Source organism: Eschrichtius robustus, chromosome 12 (assembly GCF_028021215.1).
Source record: "Eschrichtius robustus isolate mEscRob2 chromosome 12, mEscRob2.pri, whole genome shotgun sequence".
In the NCBI taxonomy this organism is placed as follows: Eukaryota; Metazoa; Chordata; class Mammalia; order Artiodactyla; family Eschrichtiidae; genus Eschrichtius; species Eschrichtius robustus.
In genome coordinates this window covers 46,274,674-46,296,244 of record NC_090835.1, presented here as the reverse complement: position 1 = coordinate 46,296,244, position 21,571 = coordinate 46,274,674, and the positions used below count along the sequence as shown (strand labels likewise).

General features: G+C 49.0%; 1 protein-coding gene across 1 annotated transcript; it reads left to right on the top strand.

Moving 5' to 3' along the window:
* The first annotated feature begins 11,461 nt into the window (after positions 1 to 11,461).
* Positions 11,462 to 16,712, top strand: LYZL4 (lysozyme like 4). Its single transcript, XM_068559101.1, has 4 exons — positions 11,462 to 11,600; positions 11,705 to 11,854; positions 15,034 to 15,112; positions 16,643 to 16,712. Exons 1-4 carry the CDS (start codon positions 11,462 to 11,464, stop codon positions 16,710 to 16,712), a joined length of 438 nt encoding a protein of 145 aa, XP_068415202.1.
* The last annotated feature ends 4,859 nt before the right edge of the window (positions 16,713 to 21,571 follow it).

The window sequence follows — 21,571 nt, the reverse complement described above, 5'->3', positions numbered from 1 at the left end:
GTGGTTTCTTATGCCCGTTGTGATGTGGGCCGTTTGGTGTGAGGTGGTTTCTCATCACCTTGGTGAGGTGGGCCATGTGGTGTGAGGTGGTTTCTCATCCCCATTGTGATGTGGGCGTTTTGTAGTGAGGTGTTTTGTCATCCCCTTTGTGATGTGGGCCCTGTGGTGTGAGGTGGTTTCTCATTCCCTTTGTGATGAGGGCCCTTTGGTGTGAGGTGGTTCCTCAACCCCTTTGTGATGTGGGCCCTTTGGTGTGAGGTGTTTTCTCACCTCTTTGTGATTTGCGTACGTTGGTGTGCGGTGTTTTGTCATTCCTTTTGTGATGTGGACCCTTTGATGTGAGGTGGTTTGTCATCCCCATTGTGATGTGGGCTCTGTGGTGTGAGGTGGTTTCTCATTCCCTTTGTGATGAGGGCCCTTTGGTGTGAGGTGGTTCCTCATCCCCTTTGTGATGTGGGTGCTTTAGTGTGTGGCGGTTTCTCATCATCTTGGTGATGTGGGCTCTGTGGTGTGAAGTGGTTTGTCATCCCCTTGGTGATGTGGGCTCATTGATGTCAGGTGGTTTCTCATCCCCTTGGTTATGTGGGCCACTTGGTGTGAGGTGGCTTGTCATTCCTTTTGTGATGGGGGCCCTTTGGTGCGAGGTGATTTATCATCACCTTGGTGATGTGGTCTCTGGTGTGAGGTGGTTTATCATCCCCTTTGTGATGCGGGCCCATTGGAGTGAGGTGGTGTGTCATACCCTTTGTGATGTGGGCACTTTGTTGTGAGGTGGTTTCTCATCACCTTGGTGATGTGGGCTCTTTGGTGTGAGGTGGTTTCTCATCCCCTTTGTGATGTGGGCCCTTTGCTGTGAGGTGGTTTGTCATCCACTTTGAGATGTGGGCTCTTTGGTGTGAGGTGGTTTCTCATCACCTTGGTGATGTGGGCCCATGGTGTGAGGTGGTGTGTCATACCCTTTTTGATGTGGGCACTGTGCTGTGAGGTGGTTTCTCATCACCTTGGTGATGTGGGCTCTTTGGTGTGAGGTGGTTTCTCATCCCCTTTGTGATGTGGGCCCATTGGTGTGAGGTGGTTTCTCATCACCTTGGTGATGAGGGCCCTTTGGTGTGAGGTGGTTTCTCATGCCCTTTGTGATGTGAGCCCCTTGGTGTGAGGTGATTTCTCATCTCCTTTGTGATATGGGCCCTTTGGTGTAAGGTGGTTCCTCAACCCCTTTGTGATGTGGGCCCTTTGGTGTGAGGTGGTTTCTCACCTCTTTGTGATTTGCGTACGTTGGTGTGTGGTGTTTTGTCATCCCTTTTGTGATGTGGGTGCTTTAGTGTGAGGTGGTTTGTCATCATCTTGGTGATGTGGGCCCCTTGGTGTGAGGTGGTTTGTCATCCCCTTTGTGATGGGGGCCCTTTGGTGCGAGGTGATTTCTCATCACCTTGGTGATGAGGTCTCTGGTGTGAGGTGGTTTATCATCTCCTTTGTGATGTGGGCCCATTGGTGTGAGGTGGTTTATCATCACCTTGGTGATGTGGGCTCTTTGTTCTGAGGTGGTTTCTCATCCCCTTTGTGATGTGGGCCCTGTGGTGTGAGGTGGTTTCTTATCCCCTTTGTGATGTGGGCCCTGTTGTGTGAGGTGGTTTCTCATGCCCTTTGTGATGTGGGCCATGTGGTGTGAAGTGGTTTCTCATCCCCTTTGTGATTTGGGCCCTTTGGTGTGTGGTGTTTTGTCATCCCTTTTGTGATGTGGGCCCTTTGGTGTAAGTGGTTCCTCAACCCCTTTGTGATTTGGGCCCTTTGGTGTGTGGTGTTTTGTCATCCCTTTTGGGATGTGGCCCCTTTGGTGTGAGGTGGTTTCTCATCCCCATTGTGATGTGGGCCCTTTGTAGTGAGGTGTTTTGTCATCCCCTTTGTGATGTGGGCCCTGTGGTGTGAGGTGGTTTCTCATCCCCTTTGTCATTGGGGCCCTGTGGTGTGAGGTGGTTTGTCATGCCCTTTGTGATGTGGGCCCTTTGTTGTCATTGATGTCAGGTGGTTTCTCATCCCCTTGGTTATGTGGGCCACTTGGTGTGAGGTGATTTGTCATCCCTTTTGTGATGGGGGCCCTTTGGTGCGAGGTGATTTCTCATCACCTTGGTGATGTGATCTCTGGTGTGAGGTGGTTTATCATACCCTTTGTGATGTGAGCCCATTGGAGTGAGGTGGTGTGTCATACCCTTTGTGATGTGAGCCCATTGGAGTGAGGTGGTGTGTCATACCCTTTGTGATGTGGGCACTTTGTTGTGAGGTGGTTTCTCATCCCCTTTGTGATGTGGGTCCTTTAGTGTTAGGTGTTCTCTCATCCCCTTTCTGATGTGGGCCCTTTGGTGTGAGGTGGTTTCTCATCACCTTGGTGATGTGGGCCAGATGGTGTGAGGAGCTTTGTCATCCCCTTTGTGATGTGGCCCCTTTGGTGTGAGGTGGTTTCTCATCCCCTTTGTGATAGGGGCCCTTTGGTGTGAGGTGGTTTCTCATCCCCTTTATGATGTGGGCACGTTGGTGTGAGGTGGTTCCTCATCCCCTTTGTGATGTGAGTGCTTTAGTGTGAGAGGGTTTATCATCATCTTGGTGATGTGGGCTCTGTGGTGTTAAGTGGTTTGTCATACCCTTGGTGATGTGGGCTCATTGATGTCAGGTGGTTTCTCATCCCCTTGGTTATGTGGGCCACTTGGTGTGAGGTGGTTTGTCATCCCTTTTGTGATGGGGGCCCTTTGGTGTGAGGTGGTTTCTCATCACCTTAGTGATGTGGGCCAGATGGTGTGAGGAGCTTTGTCATCCCCTTTGTGATGTGGCCCCTTTGTTGTGAGGTGGTTTCTCGTCCCCTTTGTGATGTGGGCCCTTTGGTGTGAGGTTGTTTCTCATCCCCTTTGTGATGTGGGCCCTTTGATGTGAGGCGGCTTCTCATCCCCTTTGTGATATGGGCCCTTTGGTGTGAGGTGGTTTCTCATCACGTTGGTGATGTGGGCCAGATGGTGTGAGGAGCTTTGTCATCCCCTTTGTGATGTGGGTGCTTTAGTGTGAGGCGGTTTCTCATCCCCTTTGTGATGTGGCCCCTTGTTGTGAGGTGGTTTCTCATTCCCTTTGTGATGAGGGCCCTTTGGTGTGAGGTGGTTTCTCATCCCCTTTGTGATGTGGGTGCTTTAGTGTGAGGCGGTTTCTCATCAACTTGGTGATGTGGTCTCTGGTGTGAAGTGGTTTATCATCCCCTTTGTGATGTGGGCCCTGTGGTGTGAGGTGGTGTGTCATACCCTTTGTGATGTGGGCACTTTGCTGTGAGGTGGTTTCTCATCACCTTGGTGATGTGGGCTCTTTTGGTGTGAGGTGGTTTCTCATCCCCTTTGTGATGTGGGCCCATTGGTGTGAGGTGGTGTGTCATACCCTTTGTGATGTGGACCCTGTAATGTGAGGTGGTTTGTCATACCCATTGTGATGTGGGCTCTGTGGTGTGAGGTGGTTTCTCATTCCCTTTGTGATGTGGGCCTTTTTGTGTGAGGTGGTTTCTCATCACCTTGGTGATGAGGGCCCTTTGGTGTGAGGTGGTTTCTCATCTCCTTTGTGATGTGGGCCCTTTTGTGTAAGGTGGTTCCTCAACCCCTTTGTGATGTGGGCCCTTTGGTATGAGGTGTTTTCTCACCTCTTTGTGATTTGCGTACGTTGGTGTGTGGTGTTTTGTCATTCCTTTTGTGATGTGGAACCTTTGATGTGAGGTGGTTTGTCATCCCCATTGTGATGTGGGCTCTGTGGTGTGATGTGGTTTCCCATTCCCTTTGTGATGAGAGCCCTTTGGTGTGAGGTGGTTTCTCATCCCCTTTGTGATGTGGGTGCTTTAGTGTGAGGCGGTTTCTCATCACCTTGGTGATGTGGGCTCTTTGGTGTGAGGTGGTTTCTCACCTCTTTGTGATTTGCGTACGTTGCTGTGTGGTGGTTTCTCATTCCCTTTGTGATGAGGGTGCTTTAGTGTGAGGCGGTTTCTCATCACCTTGGTGATGTGGGCTCTGTGGTGTGAAGTGGTTTGTGATCCCCTTGGTTATGTGGGCTCTTTGATGTCAGATGGTTTCTCATCCCCTTGGTTATGTGGGCCCCTTGGTGTGAGGTGGTTTATCATCCCCATTGTGATGTGGGCCCATTGGTGTGAGGTGGTGTGTCATACCCTTTGTGATGTGGGCAATTTGGTGTGAGGTGGTTTCTCATCACCTTGGTGATGTGGGCTCTTTGCTGTGAGGTGGTTTCTCATCCCCTTTGTGATGTGGTCCATTTGGTGTGAGGTGGATTCTCATCACCTTGGTGATGTGGGCCATGTGGTGTGAGGTGGTTTCTCATCCCCTTTGTGATGTGGGCCCTGTGGTGTGAGGTGGATTTTCATCCACTTTGTGATGTGGGCCCTTTAGTGTGTGGTGGTTTCTCATCCCCTTTGTGATGTGGGCCCTGAGGTGTCAGGTGGTTTCTCATCCACTTTGTGATGTTGGCCCTTTAGTGTGTGGTGGTTTCTCATCCCCTTTGTGATGTGGGCCCTGAGGTGTCAGGTGGTTTCTCATCCCCTTTGTGATGTGGGTGCTTTAGTGTGAGGCGGTTTCTCATCAACTTGGTGATGTGGTCTCTGGTGTGAAGTGGTTTATCATCCCCTTTGTGATGTGGGCCCATGGTGTGAGGTGGTGTGTCATACCCTTTGTGATGTGGGCACTTTGCTGTGAGGTGGTTTCTCATCACCTTGGTGACAGTGGCCCATTGGTGTGAGGTGGTTTCTCATCCCCTTTGTGATGTCGGCCCTGTTGTGTGAGGTGGCTTCTCATGCCCTTTGTGATGTGGGCCGTTTGGTGTGAGGTGGTTTCTCATCACCTTGCTGATGTGGGCCATGTGGTGTGAGGTGGTTCCTCATCCCACTAGTGATGTGAGCCCCTTGGTGTGAGGTGGTTTCTCCCACTAGTGATGTGATCCCCTTGGTGTGAGGTGGTTTCTCATCCCGTTTGTGATTTGGGTGCTTTAGTGTGAGGTGGTTTCTCATCATCTTGGTGATGTGGGCCCCTTGGTGTGAGGTGGTTTCTCATCCCCTTTCTCACTGGGGACCTGTGGTGTGAGGTGGTTTCTCATACCCTTTCTGATGTGGACAGTTTGATGTGGGGTGGTGTGTCATCCACTTTGTGATGAGGGCTCTTTGGTGTGAGGTGATTTCTCATCCCCTTTGTGATGTGGGCCCTTCAGTGTGAGGTGGTTCCTCATCCCATTACTGATGTGAGCCCCTTGGTGTGAGGTGGTTTCTCATCCTCTTTGTGATGTGGACCCTTTGGTGTAAGGTGGTTCCTCAACCCCTTTGTGATGTGGGACCTTTGGTGTGAGGTGGTTTGTCATTCCCTTTGTGATGTGGGCCCTTTGATGTGAGGTGGTTTGTCATCCCCATTGAGATGTGGGCTCTGTGGTGTGAGGTGGTTTTTCATCCCCTTTGTGATGTGGGTGCTTTAGTGTGAGGTGGTTTCTCATCACCTTGGTGATGTGGGCTCTGTGGTGTGAAGTGGTTTGTGATCCCCTTGGTGATGTGGGCCCTTTGTAGTGAGGTGTTTTGTCATCCCCTTGGTTATGTGGGCCCCTTGGTGTGAGGTGGTTTTTCCTCCCCTTTGTGAGCGGGGCCCTTTGGTGCGAGGTGATTTCTCATCACCTTGGTGATGTGGGCTCTTTGTTGTGAGGAGGTTTCTCATCCCCTTTGTGATGTGGACCCTGTGGTGTGAGGTGTTTTGTCATCCCCTTTGTGATGTGGGCTCTGTGGTGTGAAGTGGTTTCTCATTCCCTTTGTGATGAGGGCCCTTTGGTGTGAGGTGGTTTCTCATCACCTTGGTGATGTCGGCCCTGTTGTGTGAGGTGGCTTCTCATGCCCTTTGTGATGTGGGCCGTTTGGTGTGAGGTGGTTTCTCATCACCTTGGTGATGTGGGCCATGTGGTGTGAGGTGGTTTCTCATCCCCTTTGTGATTTGGGCCCTTTGGTGTGTGGTGTGTTGTCATCCCTTTTGTGATGTGCCCCCTTTGTTGTGAGCTGTTTTGTCATCCCCATTGTGATGTGGGCTCTTTGGGTGAGGTGGTTTCTCATCCCCTTTGTGACGTGGGCCCATTGTTGTGAGGTGGTTTCTCATCCCCTTTGTCAATGGTGCCGTGTGGTGTGAGGTGGTTTCTCATACCCTTTGTGATGTGGGCCGTTTGATGTGAGTTGGTGTGTCATCCCCTTTGTGATGAGGGCTCTTTGGTGTGATGTGGTTTCTCATCCCCTTTGTGATGTGGGCCCTTCAGTGTGAGGTGGTTCCTCATTCCATTTGTGATGTGAGCCACTTGGTGTGAGGTGGTTTCTCATCCCCTTTGTGATGTGGGCCCTTTCATGTGAGGTGATTTGTCATGCCCTTTGTGATGCGGGAACTTTGGTGTGAGGTGGTTTGTCATCCCCTTTGTGATGTGGGCTCTGTGGTGTGAGGTGGTTTCTCATTCCTTTGTGATGAGGGCCCTTTGGTGTGAGGTGGTTTCTCATCCCCTTTGTGATGTGGGTGCTTTAGTGTGAGGCGGTTTCTCATCATCTTGGTGATGTGGACTCTGTGGTGTGAAGTGGTTTGTCATCCCTTTGGTGATGTGGGCCTTTTGGTGTGAGGTGGTTTCTCATCCCCTTTGTGATGGGGGCCCTTTGGTGTGAGGTGATTTCTCATCAGCTTGGTGATGTGGTCTCTGGTATGAGGTGGTTTATCATCCCCTTTGTGATGTGGGCCCATTGGTGTGAGGTGGTGTGTCATAGCCTTTGTGATGTGGGCACTTTGGTGTGAGGTGGTTTCTCATCACCTTGGTGATGTGGGCTCTTTGGTGTGAGGTGGTTTCTCATCCCCTTTGTGATGTGGGCCCTTTGGTGTGAGGTGGTTTGTCATGCCCTTTGTGATGTGGGCCGTTTGGTGTGAGGCGGTTTCTCATCACCTTGGTGATGTGGGTCTTGTGGTGTGAGGTGGTTTCTCATCCCCTTTGTCATTGGGGCCCTGTGGTGTGAGGTCGTTTCTCATACCCTTTCTGATGTGGACAGTTTGATGTGAGGTGGTGTGTCATCCACTTTGTTATGAGGGCTCTTTGTTGTGAGCTGGGTTCTCATCCCCTTTGTGATGTGGGCCCTTTAGTGTGAGTTGGTTTCTCATCCCCTTTGTGATGTGGGCCCTTTGATGTGAGGTGGTTTCTCATCCCGTTTGTGATGAGGGCCCTTTGGTGTGAGGTGGTTTCTCAGCCCCTTTTTGATGGGGGCCCAGTAGCTCCCGAGTCGGGATCGGTGCCTGCCTCCTGCGATGCCGGCACTTATGGTCATGATGTGTCCCCTGCTTGCTTCCTGCTCAGAGTCTGTCTCAGCTCAGCCTGAAGTCTTTTTCCTTCCATCTCTGCAGCCGAGGGAGGTTTCGTTCTACTCGGGCAACAGGAAAAATCTTCATAAAAGAAAACACCTCCTCTCCTCTCCCCCTTTCGGCGAAGACACTTTGCCTCAGACAACCACTCAGTGAGTACACAAAAGTTGGGCTGTTTTCTTTCTGATGCCATTTCAGATGAAGTTTAAAAATATCTTTTTAAACTAGGGAAGCAACACCACAGCTAAAAATGCTTGGATTTGAAAATAAACGTGTGGCAGATTTACACAAATCCCTTGAATCTGTCAGAGATGCTTTCAGCAGCAGGTACGATGCGTGACAAAAGGGGGCTCACGCCACAGAGCTTTGTTTTTCTTGCGTAAGAAGAAGTCTGGAGATGGGCGCCTGCTGATAGTGATTCAGGGATCGAGGTGTCCGGCTCTGATTTGGTATCAGTGTCATTTTGTAGGTCCCCTCATGTCAAATAATGGCAGCATCATGCCTTGTGCGGCTCAGTTCAAAGAGGAAGCAGGGTGGCCTTGAATGGGACTCTCTCCTTCCTTGTCTCTGTTACCAAAGGGAAATCATTCCCAGGAGCCCTCTCCTCAGTGCATTTCCCCTTACATCCTACGGGCCAGAACTAGGTCATACACCCATCCCTAGGCCAGAGACAGGGGTCCTGCCCAATTCAGGGCTCTCTGCCCACTACTGAGGTTCTTTTAGGGAGGAATGGTTTTGGCTGGACGACCAAAAATGTATTCTCAGACCTCTTTCTTCGGGCTCAGAAGCCCTGAGTTCCGGACCTGGTCCTGTTTCTGCCTTACTCAGATATGAATAACATGATGAACTGGATGCATCTTCCTCAAGCCCTGATATCGTCCCTATGGGCCACTTGCAAAGGCAGCAAAGAAGGTGAGCTGGCATCGAGGGTTTCTGCATGAGACTGGCTTCACTGGCAAGAAACACTTTTGAGAACAGGTAAACTAGATCATTTCAAAGGGAACTTCTACCTTGAATGTTTTTGAGTGTCTGTAGGATTGGCTGGCCAGCATCTTTTCTTGTCTCCAGGCATTTTTTTTTTTTTTTTGTAGACGCTGTACAGATATAGATGCAGATATTGACACACATACAAATGTAATTATAGATTGTGTTATCGGGTGATGTCTGAGGAGCAGATGGAGATCCATCTGTTGGGGAAGGCTCAGGAGAAGTCCGGCTAGGGCCCAGGGCTGGGACAAACTGAGAGGGCTCAGCCCTGTGAGAGCAGGTGAAACTCAGGGATTCAGGGCTGGCTCCCTATCCCCGACTTAGAAGTGGCTGATCCTGGCCCCAGTTCAGGGATCCTGGCTCCTGTAGTGGACTTGGGACTTGAAGCAGCCAAATTTATCTTACAGTTGGATTATAGTTGACAAATGATCTTTACAAAAACCGAAGCTGTGATGGAACAGTTGGCAGGGGCCCCCTTATGCGCACATCTCTGCATTCTGGAGCTAAAGGTGGCCTTCTTGTATACGCAGGTGTTCTCCACTTGTGGGAGGAGGGATCCTAGCAGCTTTGCTGGAAGACTCAGGACCATGGAGCTTAATGATTGATGGCTTTTCCTGGGTCACCAGGCCTGGGGAACAGAAGGTGAGGGGCCAGTGTGATGTTGTGTAGCTTCCCCCGTAGGGCACGAGTGACACGTAATGTCAGGCCATCCCACTACTGTCAGTGCCAAGCCTGACACCTTGGTTAGAGTGGTGCCGTCCAGATTTCTCCACACAAAGCACATTTCCCCCTTTGTAATTAATACAGGCCAGGGAGGGAAGGAAACTACATCAGGTTCTAGGGCTGCAGGAGAGGATGGTCCCACAGTGCGCCTTCCTCAGAGCAAGCACATGCCCTCCCACTCCCGGAACCCAGAGAATGTCCAGATAACAATAAGCATGCAAATTCAGTTAGGTCATGGTCAGTGAGGAATGGGTGCTGATGCGTTATCCCTGGGAGAGGGATTATAGCATCAGAGCTACTGGGGATCCCAGGACCCAGCCAGGGCTGCTCCCCTGGAAAACCTCCCAGAAGCAGCATGTGGGTGCCCCATAGTAGAAATGAACATACCCTCAGGAGAGTCTGGGTGAGCCAGTGTAATCACATGTGTCCTTAAAAGCAGGAGAGGAGGCAGAAGGTGAGTCCATGAGATACAACAATGGAAGGAGAGGCAGATGAGATTCAGCGTGAAAGAGAGTTTTCACCCACCCTTGCTGTCTTTGAAGATAGAGGAAGGAGGTAGAGCCCAGGAATGCAGATGGCCCCTGGCAGCTGGGAATGACCCTCAGCTGACAGCTGGCAAGGAAACAGAGATCTCGGTGCTACAGCTACAAGGACTGTATTCTGCCAACAGCCCAAATGAGCAAGGGAGTGGATCCTCCTTTAGGGCCCCCAGAAAGGAGCATGGCCCTGCCAACACCTTGCTTTTAACCTGGTGAGCCCTGTTAGACTTCTGACCTACAGAACTTTAAGTTCATACATTTGTGTTGTTTTAGCTGCTAAGTTGGAGGTGACTTGTTATAGCAGCAATAGAAAACTAATACAAATGTGCTGGTGACCAACCCCTCCCTGTTTCAGAATACCCTTGTGCATAGCAACTGATGTCATAGAAAAGATTCTAGAAGAGCAGGTCACGAAGAAGGACTTATGGTTTGGAAGCTCTTGGGTGAAGGCAAACAGGTTATCAAGGAAGTGACATCTGAAAACTCCAGGGAGTGGAGTGTAGATAGAGCGACTTTCCTGCAATAAACGTTGAGCCTGTCTCAGTGGCTGCTCTTCCCTTCCCCCGAGGAGGCACCAAGAGCCTGCAGAAGGATGGTAAGTGGGTGTACGGTGGGCACGAACTGGGACAGGCATGACTATTCCCAGCTGCAGGACATGCTCATCAGCACATTCACTTATTGCTCATCCGATGACACTTCTGTTGGGAAGAGTAGGTTTTTGTTCAATCGTTCATTCATTCATTCATTCATCAAAGGTTCACTGAGCACCTACTGTGCCCCAGGTTCTGTTCTAAGTTCTGAGGACGAATAAATGAACGAGGAACTTTCTGAAATTGACTTATATTGTGAAGAAAATGAAAACTATTTTCTGGGATGTGGCAGTGGTCAGACAATCCTATTTGAAGTGGTGAGCTTGTCTGAGCTGAGACCATGACAGGAAATAGCAAGCTCTGTGGTGGTTGGGAGAATCACGTTCCAGGCAGAAGGAATAGCAAGTGCAAAGGACCTGGGTGGGAATGAGATGGGCAGGTACAAAGAAATGCGCAAGGTGAATGTGACGGTGTGAAGGTGAACAAGAGGAAGACAGGTGTGAAAGTAGAGGCACTGTGAGGCTAAGAGACTTCTCTGCTCTTTCCAATGACGACCCAGCTAATCACTGGCAGGTCCGGGCTGGACCAGGTCTCCTCGTGAGGACAGCGAGAGAAAAGGTCACTGGAGTTTGGTTTGTAGAAAATCTGGAGTCAAGACTGTGTAAAGGTTAAGACCACAGCTCAGAATATATTCCAGGATAAAAGGCAACGGCGGAAGTAATTCAACATGACAGTGTCTGTTGTGCCTATCATGGTGGGACCATGATGAATTATTTTTTTCTTTTCTCATTTTCTATTTTCCAAAATGTGTTTCGTGAACAAGTTCTGCTTTCACAGTAAAGAGGAAGAAAGCATTTTTGAGCATCTGTATCTACTGTCAAGGAGAAATGAGTGCGAAAAAACCCAAGAAGCATCCATTGGGTTTTGCTGGAGGGAAAGAATGGGGGTTGGGGGGTGGGAAGGAGACCTTGGAGAGAGCAGTTTCCTGAGAAAACAGGAGGTGAAGGGGAGGAGGAGAGGCAAGGCCTTGGGTACCATGGGTTTGCAGTGACACGAAACACAGAATTAGGATGGGAAGAAGTATTGTGATTAAGCCAGGAGGGCATCCCCTTTTTCTGAACGCACTGAATTGCACACCCCCAGTCCCACAGCGCCCTTCTCTTCGGCCAGAGTCCCAGTGATCTCGGTGGGAATTACCTGTGACTCCGTCCACTCACCTGGCGGCCGTCACCCTGAGCTGGAGAGGATGAAGGCGTCCATGGTGCTCTCCCTCATCGGGTACCTGGTGGTTCCAAGTGGCGCTGCAGTCTTGGGGCGCTGTGTGGTGGCTAAGAAGCTCCACGAAGGAGGCCTGAGTGATTTTGAGGGCTACAGCCTCGAAAACTGTGAGTAGCCCCTCTCAGCCCCACTCCTCATGTCTTTTCCCACTGCCCCCTGCCCAGGCTTCCCCAGCTCTCCTCTGAGCCACACCCCTCCCGTTCCATCTTAGGGGTGTGCCTGGCTTATTTTGAGAGCAAGTTCAACCCCACTGCTGCCTACGACAGCTTGCGCGGTGGCTACACCGGCTACGGCCTCTTTCAGATCCGCAACAGTGACTGGTGTGACCACGGCAAGAACCGCTGCCACGTGTCCTGCTCTGGTAGGTCCCTCCCTCCTTCCACCCTGGGGCCCGGGGGCGGCCGCGTTGAGCTCAGAGGGCTGGCCAGCGTTTACAAGTTTGGAGCCGGGAGGAGGAGGGCCTGGCAAAGACGGGGCTGAGCCAAATCCAGGGTGGACCCCAGGGAGGCCGAGCAGAGCACTGCACGGCCAAAGGTCCGCGAGGGGAAGGGGCTGCGGCAGCCTGGGACACAGCGATGGAGACCCACGTCCAGGTGGGCAGAGGCGGAGGCAGGGAGGAGCCTGACGGGTGAGGGCAGAGGGCTCCGGCTGGGCCTAATATAGAAGACACTCTTCTTCAAGGGGAACGGAGGCTGCCACTTTGACAGGCAGAGTGATCACCGGGAGAAGACGGGCTGTCATTTATGTCTCATAAGAAGGTTATGTATGTTTATCTCCAGAGTCCAATACAATTATCTGTAATAGAGGTGGTATTGAGTGCTGTGATGAAAATACGGTGGACTAGATATCCTGAAGAACCCTCCCACTAGATAAAATGTAAAAAAAGTAAAAAAACAAAACCAAAAAACCCCCATCTTTTAAAGTACCTAGCTAAGCTGGCAAGAAAGTAAGACATCCCTAGAGGCTAAAAAGAGGAGAAAAAATGCAGATAGGTAAGTGAAGACTGAATCCAATGATGACCCTGGGGGTTTGACGTCACTGTGTAGACAGGGTCTGAGCAAGGTACGGAGGTGCACTGGCGACCTCCGAAGAGACCTGAGACCCCTGAGAGCTATCCTGTCAGCTGAAAGGGATGAGCTAGAAAACCCCAAAGGGAAGGCACTCTAAAGACAGGGGAAAGACAGTCTTCCCTGGGAATTTGTAACCACAAGCCAACAGGACTCACAAGGCACCATCTAGAGGGGCTAGACCTTGTGCTAAGTACTGGGGGCAATTCAGAGGGATCGTATAGTTTTCCTGTCAGGCAGGGTGGGAAACAGAAAAAGCATAGGCTTTGAAGCCAGACAGAATATTGGCTCTACCTCCTACTAGTTATGTGATTTGAGCCTCAGTTTTCTTATCTAGAAAATGGAGTTATGGGACTTCCTTGGTGGTGCAGTGGTTAAGAATCCGCCTGCTAATGCCGGGGACACGGGTTTGATCCCTGGTCCGGGAAGATCCCACATGCCATGGGGCAACTAAGCCCGTGGGCTACAACCACTGAGCCTGTGCTCTGGAGCCCACGTGCCATAACTACTGAAGCCTGCGTGCCTATAGCCCATGCTCCGCAACACGAGAAGCCACCGCAACTAGAGAAAGCCTGCGTGAAGCAATGAAGACCCAACGCAGCCAAAAATAAATAAATAAATAATAAAATTTTAAAAAAGAAAATGGAGTTAATAATAGTACCTACCTGACAAGGCTTTTATTTTATTTTATTTGATCTTAGCAGCTTTTTTTTTTTTTTTTTTTAAATAAAACCCAAAACCTGGAGCAAATGTCCATCAACAATTGAATGGATAAATAGATCATGGTATATTCTTATTTGCAGACTCTTTTTAAAAACCAAAGTGCATGAAGGAATGTTTTCCTAAATATGTTCTTTTTTTTTAAAGTAGTAGTTCTTTTTTAAAGTAGCCACACAGCGTATGTACTATATGAACCCACTTATGTAAAGTTTAGAAACAGGCAAAACTAATCCATGAGCTACAGAGCAGAATAGGGATGAGGCTTTTTTGGGGGGGGAGTGAGGGGTGCTCCCACAAGGCTTTTACAAGTTTTAAGTCCTGAGCACGGTGTCTCGTGCTTGATGAACACAATTTTCCTTTATTTAAAGAATTTACAAGATAGTTGGGCATTAGGACTGATACATGTGTGTATGCATGCATACTATGCAGGTAAGTATGTTTGTATGCATGTATATAACAGATAAGTGCTGAATCAAAGTGACGTTTTATTCAGAAAAAGGGAGAGGGCACAGTGGGCTAGGCGGTCAGTGACAGACTTTTAAGGACTGTACTTTTGGATGAGCAGGTGCAGGTTGGGAGATGAGTGTGAACAAAGTCTGGGAAGAGGATCTGTGCATGACCCCCAAGCTGTGGGTATCGGTACCATCAGGGTTGGCACTGTTTTTGCCTCCTGCCCCTTGACATGTCTTGAATGGTGGGGTCGTGGAGGAAAGCAGTGGAAAGTGGAAAGCCACGTTGGGCAAAGTTGGACTAAGCCAAGGATTTGAGGTTCTGTTTTCCAGGCAACGAGGGGACAATGAAGTAGTGTTTTAAGGAGAAGCAATCAGACTAGGTTATGGAAGGGGGGAGACTGTAGTGCGGGCAAGAAGGAGGGGGTCCCAGGTGGGAGGTCTTGGTTTCACGATCCAATGAGGGAATGGAAGGATGGATGCATAGACATGTTGGTTCTTCAGGGGCACCTCTGGGCCCTCTCACATGCTGTTCCTTCTGCCTGGAACAGTTTTCCTTCTGTGATGTCCTCAACCCCTTTTCCTTACCTACTCCACTAGATGTCACTTGGCCCAATAACCCTTCCCTGACCCTAATTCAACTTTGAATTAGGTGTCCCCACTCAATGCTGCATTCTCCCATGGTTCCAGGTATCCTTTGTATTATAATTGCCTATAATCTTTATCTACCCCCTTCCAGACTGTAGGCTTTATGAAGGCAGGGATGGATTTATTGTGTTTCTCATTCTATCTCCACTGCTTCTTCTGTAGCCTAGCACAGGATATTCACTATACATATACATTTTTTTTGGCTGCATTGGATCTTAGTTGTGGCACATGGGCTCTTTCTTGTGGCGCGCAGTCTTCTCTCTAGTTGTGGCGTGCAGGTTTTCTCTTCTCTAGTTGTGGCGCGTGGGCTTAGTTGCCCCGCAGCATGTGGGATCTTAATTCCCCGACCAGGGATCAAACCCATGTCCCCTGCATTGGAGGGCAGATTCTTTACCATTGGACCACCAGGGAAGTCCCCATCATATACATTTTTAATGAAAATATCATTATAAGAATTATAAGGAAAAATCAATAGATTTAGTAAAAGATGACCACATCCTGCTACTTCCCAGTGTTGTCTGAGAAAAATACAGGGATAGATTTATTCTTGGAATCACATGGAAGCCTCTCTAGCGTGAGCCCCTGGTAGCTTGACATCACTCTGACTTAGCTGCCGAGTGGTGACATGGTATCATTCCACTTCATTTCCTTCACAGCTTTACTGAATCCAAATTTAAAAGAGACAATTGAATGTGCCAAGAAAATTGTAAAAGGAAAAAGAGGAATGGGAGCGTGGTAAGTAGCCTGTATTAATGACTTTCACCCACTCATCAAGTCCCACTGGTTTGGGACTGTAAGCGTATGGCAACCAAGATTAAGATGAAAGATTCTAAAGAAATCAAGCCATGTTTTCCTCTATATTAGAACAGTCCCTGGCACAAAATACCTTGTGTTAAGTTTTTGTTAAATAAATTATAAAATAGAATTGTCATGGTTTTATACTTAAATGTTGGTCCTTCTTGGAATTTATTCTGGTATTAAAAAGTCAGACAGGGCATTCGCCTTCATATTTTTCAAACGGCTGGTCGGTGGTCTCAACACCACTTATTCGTTAACCTATTTTTCTCACTAATTTAATAGATTGCATTTTAAAGTGGGAATCCTCTTGTTAATGTTAGCTGTCTTCTGAGTGTTGGAAATATCTTTCGTGCATAGTCTTGACCTTCCAATTAATTTGGAAGCTTGGCTGGCCCCCTAGGGTAAGCGCTAGTGAGCTAAAACCATCTTCATTGTATGGCACTAAATAGAGATGTGCTGGGCCAGTCTGATCAAGGCCTCTTACTTGCTCAGGATTCCCAGTGAAGTGAGCTCTTATTAAGCTAATAAGCTGCCACAGCTTTTCCAAAGCTCAGATCAGGCTGCTCTGTGGAACTTGGGGCGGACAGGAAGGGAGAAGACCCAGGCCCCCCTCACCCGCCTCCCCAAGGAGTCCCTTCTGCAGTGCCTGCCAGGGGCTATGGAGGGCGCTGCGATTTCTGAAAATACGTCTGTGTGTGTTTTCCCTGCTGCTTTGTAACTATGAGGGCCAGGGGGTCACCGCCCCTTCTCCAACTGTGTGACCCCCTACCCTGGAAGACTCATGGAGGTTCATGCCCGGTCGAGGGATGGGACGAACTGATGTCTAATGGCCTGCAGTGGCCTGGTGACTCCCGCCACTTCTAGGATGGGAGAGGAGGACCTGGGGTCTGGATTCTGGCCAAGGGGCTGAGAATAGGAGGGTCATGTTTGGAGGACCAGGAGAAAAGATTAGAGAAACTCAGTCCAGCTGACCTAGGTTGAGGAGCTGGAAGGAATTTTGGAAGGCGAGGGGTGAAGCAGGTGCATGGAAAGGTAACAAGAGGCCGTGGCCCTGGGACAAGTGTTCCCGTTTCAGAACTAGGATCTGCCAAGTACTCACCATACATGTCACAGAGCTTCTCTGATGCTCACTTCAGAGAAGTTACAAATGCTTTGCAGGGTTGGAGAAGGATTTCGCAGTTCACAGCTCAGCCTCCCCATCTTGCAGTGTGGGGTTTATGGGAAGGGGAGACGTTGTGAGCAGGATGGAGGGAGCACCAGTCCTCATGCCAGCGGGTGGTGGAGCCAGCCAGCGAGAGAGACATACTTGGGATGCAAGAAAGCTTTCAGAACTGCACCCACTCAAATGCTCCAGGGGCCAGGCAGCGGGTGTAAATGGGCCAGCGGGGGCTGAGCTCCCTGGAGATGCCGAGCTGTGACTATGGGAAGCCCCCTCCGGTTCACTCTCCCTGGTCTTCCTCCCCACAGGACCTCCTGGACCCTCAACTGCCAGCACTCCGACACTCTGGAGCGGTGGTTGGACGGATGCAAGCTGTAGCTACTGGGAAGCCCTGGCTGCACTTGCCGCTGGCATCTTCCTGGTGAAGGTGCTCTCCTGTTCACTGCCTTCACTCATCCCGTTGATTATCTCACCGCTTGATGGCTCCAGATGGAAAAGGGCAAAATTTGCTTCATCCAGGGATGCAGAATAAACCACTAGTTATTCAACCTGGGTCAAAGGGCTCCACTTGTCCTATTATACTGTGATTGTTACAATGAAAATCATTATTTACCATTATCATGCTTCCTTATTATTTAATCTCAGGTGAGGATTCGAAGGAAGGAAAACATCTGGAAAATAAGATGTGCCCATGAATGTCAATATTAATAGAGAAAGGAAGAAAAGATACAGAGGACGGGAAGGGGAGTCAAAGAAGAGAGGAAGAGACACCAGTGCCAGCAGGACCCCCAGCTCCAGCTATGGTGTCTACACTGGGACACAGGTGGCAGTGAGGAGACCACAAAAATCCTCTCTGGGGCTTCCCTGGTGGCGCAGTGTTTGAGAATCTGCCTGCCAATGCAGGGGACACGGGTTTGAGCCCTGGTCTGGGAAGATCCCACATGCCGCGGAGCAACTAGGCCCGTGAGCCACAACTACTGAGCCTGCGCGTCTGGAGCTTGTGCTCCACAACAAGAGAGGCCGCGACAGTGAGAGGCCCGTGCACCGCGGTGAAGAGTGGCCCCTGCTCGCCACAACTAGAGAAAGCCCTCGCACAGAAATGAAGACCCAACACAGCCAAAAATAAATAAATAAATAAATAAAATTAAAAAAAAACAAAAAGTTAAAAAAGAAATCCTCTCTGCACTTTTGTGGAGAGACTCTGGTGACAGTTGATCTTTCTTATAAAATGTTAAGTTTTAAAAACTTGTCAACACGTACTTGTATTAGAGAAATTGTGCAAAAGACAGAAACGTAAACAAGAAGAGTCCTCCCGTGATCTTAGAAGCCAAAGACCATCAGTCACTGTCATGCTTTGGTTGCATTCCCTTTCAGTCTTTTTTTCTGATTGGGGTTTTTCTGCTTTTCCAACAAGGCTGTGATAATGCTCTAGAGAGAGTTTTGTACCTCACTTTTTAGAAAGGAAGAACATGGTAATGAACCTTTCCCTACGTGTATTTCCATTTTAAGAAGAAAGGGGTTTATTTCCAAAGCTTCGTGGCTCACAGAATCCTTGCACAGAGTGGAGCTGCAGGTGGCAGTCTGGGCTCCCAGGGAGCACATGCCTGAGACATGGGAGCAATAGTAGAAGCAGAAGCCCTGCTCCTCAGAAGCCAGTTCATCTGCGGGAACCCAAGCTATGACGGGGGACCCTTGTACAGGAGGGGAAGAATGGAAGTGGCCCCGAGAGAGCCTGTCTGCAACATCTTCACCAAGGTGCTAGAGCCTTCAGAATGAAATTTTAAGGCCAGTTAACATGCCATTGGATGAACACACCAGATTTTACTTAACTTTTCCCCCTACTGTCAGATTGTTAGATACTGCCATTTTTTAAACCATTACAAAGAATGCTGTAGTGCCTGTTTGTGGCTGCCCCCTTTTCGTTTTCTGCACTTTTAAAGCTAAACGACATACATTTCATAAGGAGAACTTGGAGAGTACAGAGAGTCATAAGGAAGGAAATTTAAAATGCTCGTCATCCCCCCACTGGAAACAGAAGTTTTCATTATTGTTACGTAGACACAGTTGAGGGCACCCTGCCGCGGGGGTGGTTGGTGTCAATCTCTTCATGTGTGCTCTTCCCGACTTCATTGTGGGTGTGGGCACATTTTTTTCCTTATAAACATGAACTACTACTGTGTATACAGTTCTGTATCTTGCTTTTTTCACTTAATATTTTGTGGTCTAATATTTCCATGCCTATGACAGGGATCCCAGAACCATTTTTAACAACTGCACCGTATCCACTTAGTGGACAAACTATAATGTATATAAGCCCCTCTTGTTTCTCCGTTCAATCTAGACAGAAAGTAAACAATATGAGTGAATCATGGCCACCTGAAAGGCAGGCAACACTGAGAGCAAGTCAGCCCTTCCTTTGGTTTGCATCCTGGTCATTTTCAGAAAGGAGAAGAAAGAGCTGCAAGTTAGAATTTCAGGGGCAGAACTTTTCATCATTCTCAGTACTGACTGATTAGCTTAATCAGTTGGTTTTGTGTGGCTTCCCCTACCTCCAGAGAAAAGTGTATTTGATAGTTCCTGCCCGCACAGCATGAATCGTACAGTAAAATTCCTGCTGGCGGCCTCCCTTGCTGTTGAGGTCATTGAGAAGCTTCTGAGACCTTGAGAGCCCCTTCCTTATTGAGCTGGGAACCCACATTGTTTCCGAGGTTGGGTCTGCGTGCGATAACACACCTGACCTCAAGCCAACCTTACCCCAGACATTAATGACCACCTACAATTGATTAAAACACTATCTCCTCAAGTGCCACATCCAGCGTGCTGCCGCCTCCTTCCAGCCCATTACTTCTGCCACGGCTCGTCATCGTCCTCTAATGGCCACTTGTGTCAACATGGGCATGAGGCTTGAGGACAAAGCAAATGTTAGTGTATTGATTGGACCGGCCTCTCTAGGGTTTCCCAACACCACCTCCTGGCGTGATGCTTCAAAGCCACTGATAATGGGCGTTACGATGAGCATTCACCCCAGGGCCAGATCTCCCCGTCTGCTTTACAGAATGATCAAAGCTAGGTTTAAAAAAATCACTAATAATGACTCCTGTTACTATTACTTCTATCACCAGCAGCTACCATATTAATGCCAGTTTTACAAATAGTACACATAGACCCTTACATGCAGTATTTTCAGACCTTGCAAAATCTTACAGGGTAGGTATGAAGGTATGAATCATAACTATATCATAGGTGGAGAAATGGAGGTTGAAGGAGCTAAATAACTTGGCTTTACTCCAGCCTGGTAAGTGATGGAGATGGAATGGGTATCTCCCCAAAACCTATAGCTTCCCCACACAGCCCCTCCAAACTCTGGTACAGTACTGGTGTTAATTTTCCATCCCATTCATTAGCTGGAAAATCGGGTCTCCAGCTTTTTAATTAAAGACTTTGCATTGAAGAAGTTTTAGGCAACTGGCACATAATAATGGGTCACTATCCTAGTGCCCAAGTCAAAGGCTGGAAATTGAGGCCCCAGGAGATGAAGTGACTTTCTCAGCTACAGAAAATCAATAGAGGGGCTTCCCTGGTGGCGCAGTGGTTGAGAATCTGCCTGCCAATGCAGGGGACACGGGTTCGAGCCCTGGTCTGGGAAGATCCCACATGCCGTGGAGCAACTAGGCCCGTGAGCCACAACTACTGAGCCTGCGCGTCTGGAGCCTGTGCTCCGCAACAAGAGAGGCCGCGATTGTGAGAGGCCCGCGCACCGCAATGAAGAGTGGCCCCCGCTTGCCGCAACTAGAGAAAGCCCTCGCACAGAAACGAAGACCCAACACAGCCAAAAATAAATAAATAAAAAAGAAAAAATCAGTAGAGAAGGCAGCGTGGTGACTTGCAATGTTTCCACACTTGTGTCATGATAAAAATCACCTGGAGTGGCTGTTAAAAATGCTGATTCCCAGGCCATGCCCTTTATCTACTGAGTCATAGCTGCTGCAGAGAACTCTGACCTGTGGAGTCTCAATGTGCACCAGTTTCTGTGAGATGGAGAATGTCTATTACCTCCTTTCTGCCTTCTAAATTTCTGCAAATGTAGCTCAGTGGGGAAACCAAAACTGCATCTGGAACCCTGTTGGTGCAGGTACCTCCCAGGCCCCCAGCTCCTCCAACCCCAGGGAAAACAAAGAAGCAGGGGTATCGCTCACGACACCATCTTTTCCTCAGTGGGAAAAATTCATTTACTTGAAAAGAGACAAAAAGGATTGTACAAATCCTCAGAGAGGTCTGATTTAATTAGGTTAATTTGTTAAGTACTTACTGCAGCGAAAAACTTTTAGTGCGGATTGTTTCTTTTAGTTATTAATGTTTACATCGCCATATAAGCTCATAATATAAAGAGCAAAATAGGTTTTGTGGTGAAAGGGATGAGCGCTCGTTGTAACGCACTCATGGTGCTTTGAGAACATCACACCAGGAGCTGGCGTTGGGAAACCTGGGGACCCTGCCACTACGGCATCTCTGAGAACAACAGCTCACAAATCCAGCATGGATGAGCCCTCACAGGTTTTGTCTACACTGCATGTCTCCACCCTCTTGGCCATCCCTGGCTGATATAGGGGAGAACCCAATTTTGGCTATGACCATCACGTTCTCTGCCCTTGAACTGAGGGGCTGGACCTTGGGTTGCTGAGTCACGGACAAGTCAGTTCACCAAAGAGGTCAGCAGCAAGGCTACTGCTGAGTCCACAGACCCGTCCCTGGCTCCTGCCCTTCTCCAGCCTTGGGTTGGCTGTTCCTTTTTACTCTGCGGGATCCAGCAGTATTTACACAGTAAGTACTGCTTTTTGTTTAAGCTAGCCAGAATTGGCTTCTCTCATTTGCCACCCTAAGAAACTTAATATGATGGATATTTTAAAAAAAACAAACAACAGATGATTTACACAGTGAGGGTTCAAAGAGATGCTATTATATAGTCAAGGTTACCAGCCCTGTGTCTGCACAAAGTAGGTCATCAGGACACCCAACGCGTACCTCATCTCCCTTCCCCCTTTCCTTCTCTTGGGTACCCTACTCGGGAGAGACACACTCATTACCACAAGAATGCTCTGGAGTGTTGTCTTATTGCTTCAGGAGCCCGCAGCCCTCTGCCCGTCTCATCTACATACTAATGCAATTTCTCAGTATGATATATCGTAAGCGTGGCTAAAAATCCTGGAAGATTTATTAAGTTCCCTAGTTCTTATAGA

Excerpts from the sequence above, each read along its gene's own strand:
- LYZL4 (XM_068559101.1), top strand. The coding sequence starts at position 11,462 with ATGAAGGCGTCCATGGTGCTCTCCCTCATCGGGTACCTGGTGGTTCCA. Across the intron at positions 11,601-11,704 it reads GGGCTACAGCCTCGAAAACT|GGGTGTGCCTGGCTTATTTT; the intron begins GTGAGTAGCCCC and ends GTTCCATCTTAG. Across the intron at positions 15,113-16,642 it reads AAAAGAGGAATGGGAGCGTG|GACCTCCTGGACCCTCAACT; the intron begins GTAAGTAGCCTG and ends TCCTCCCCACAG.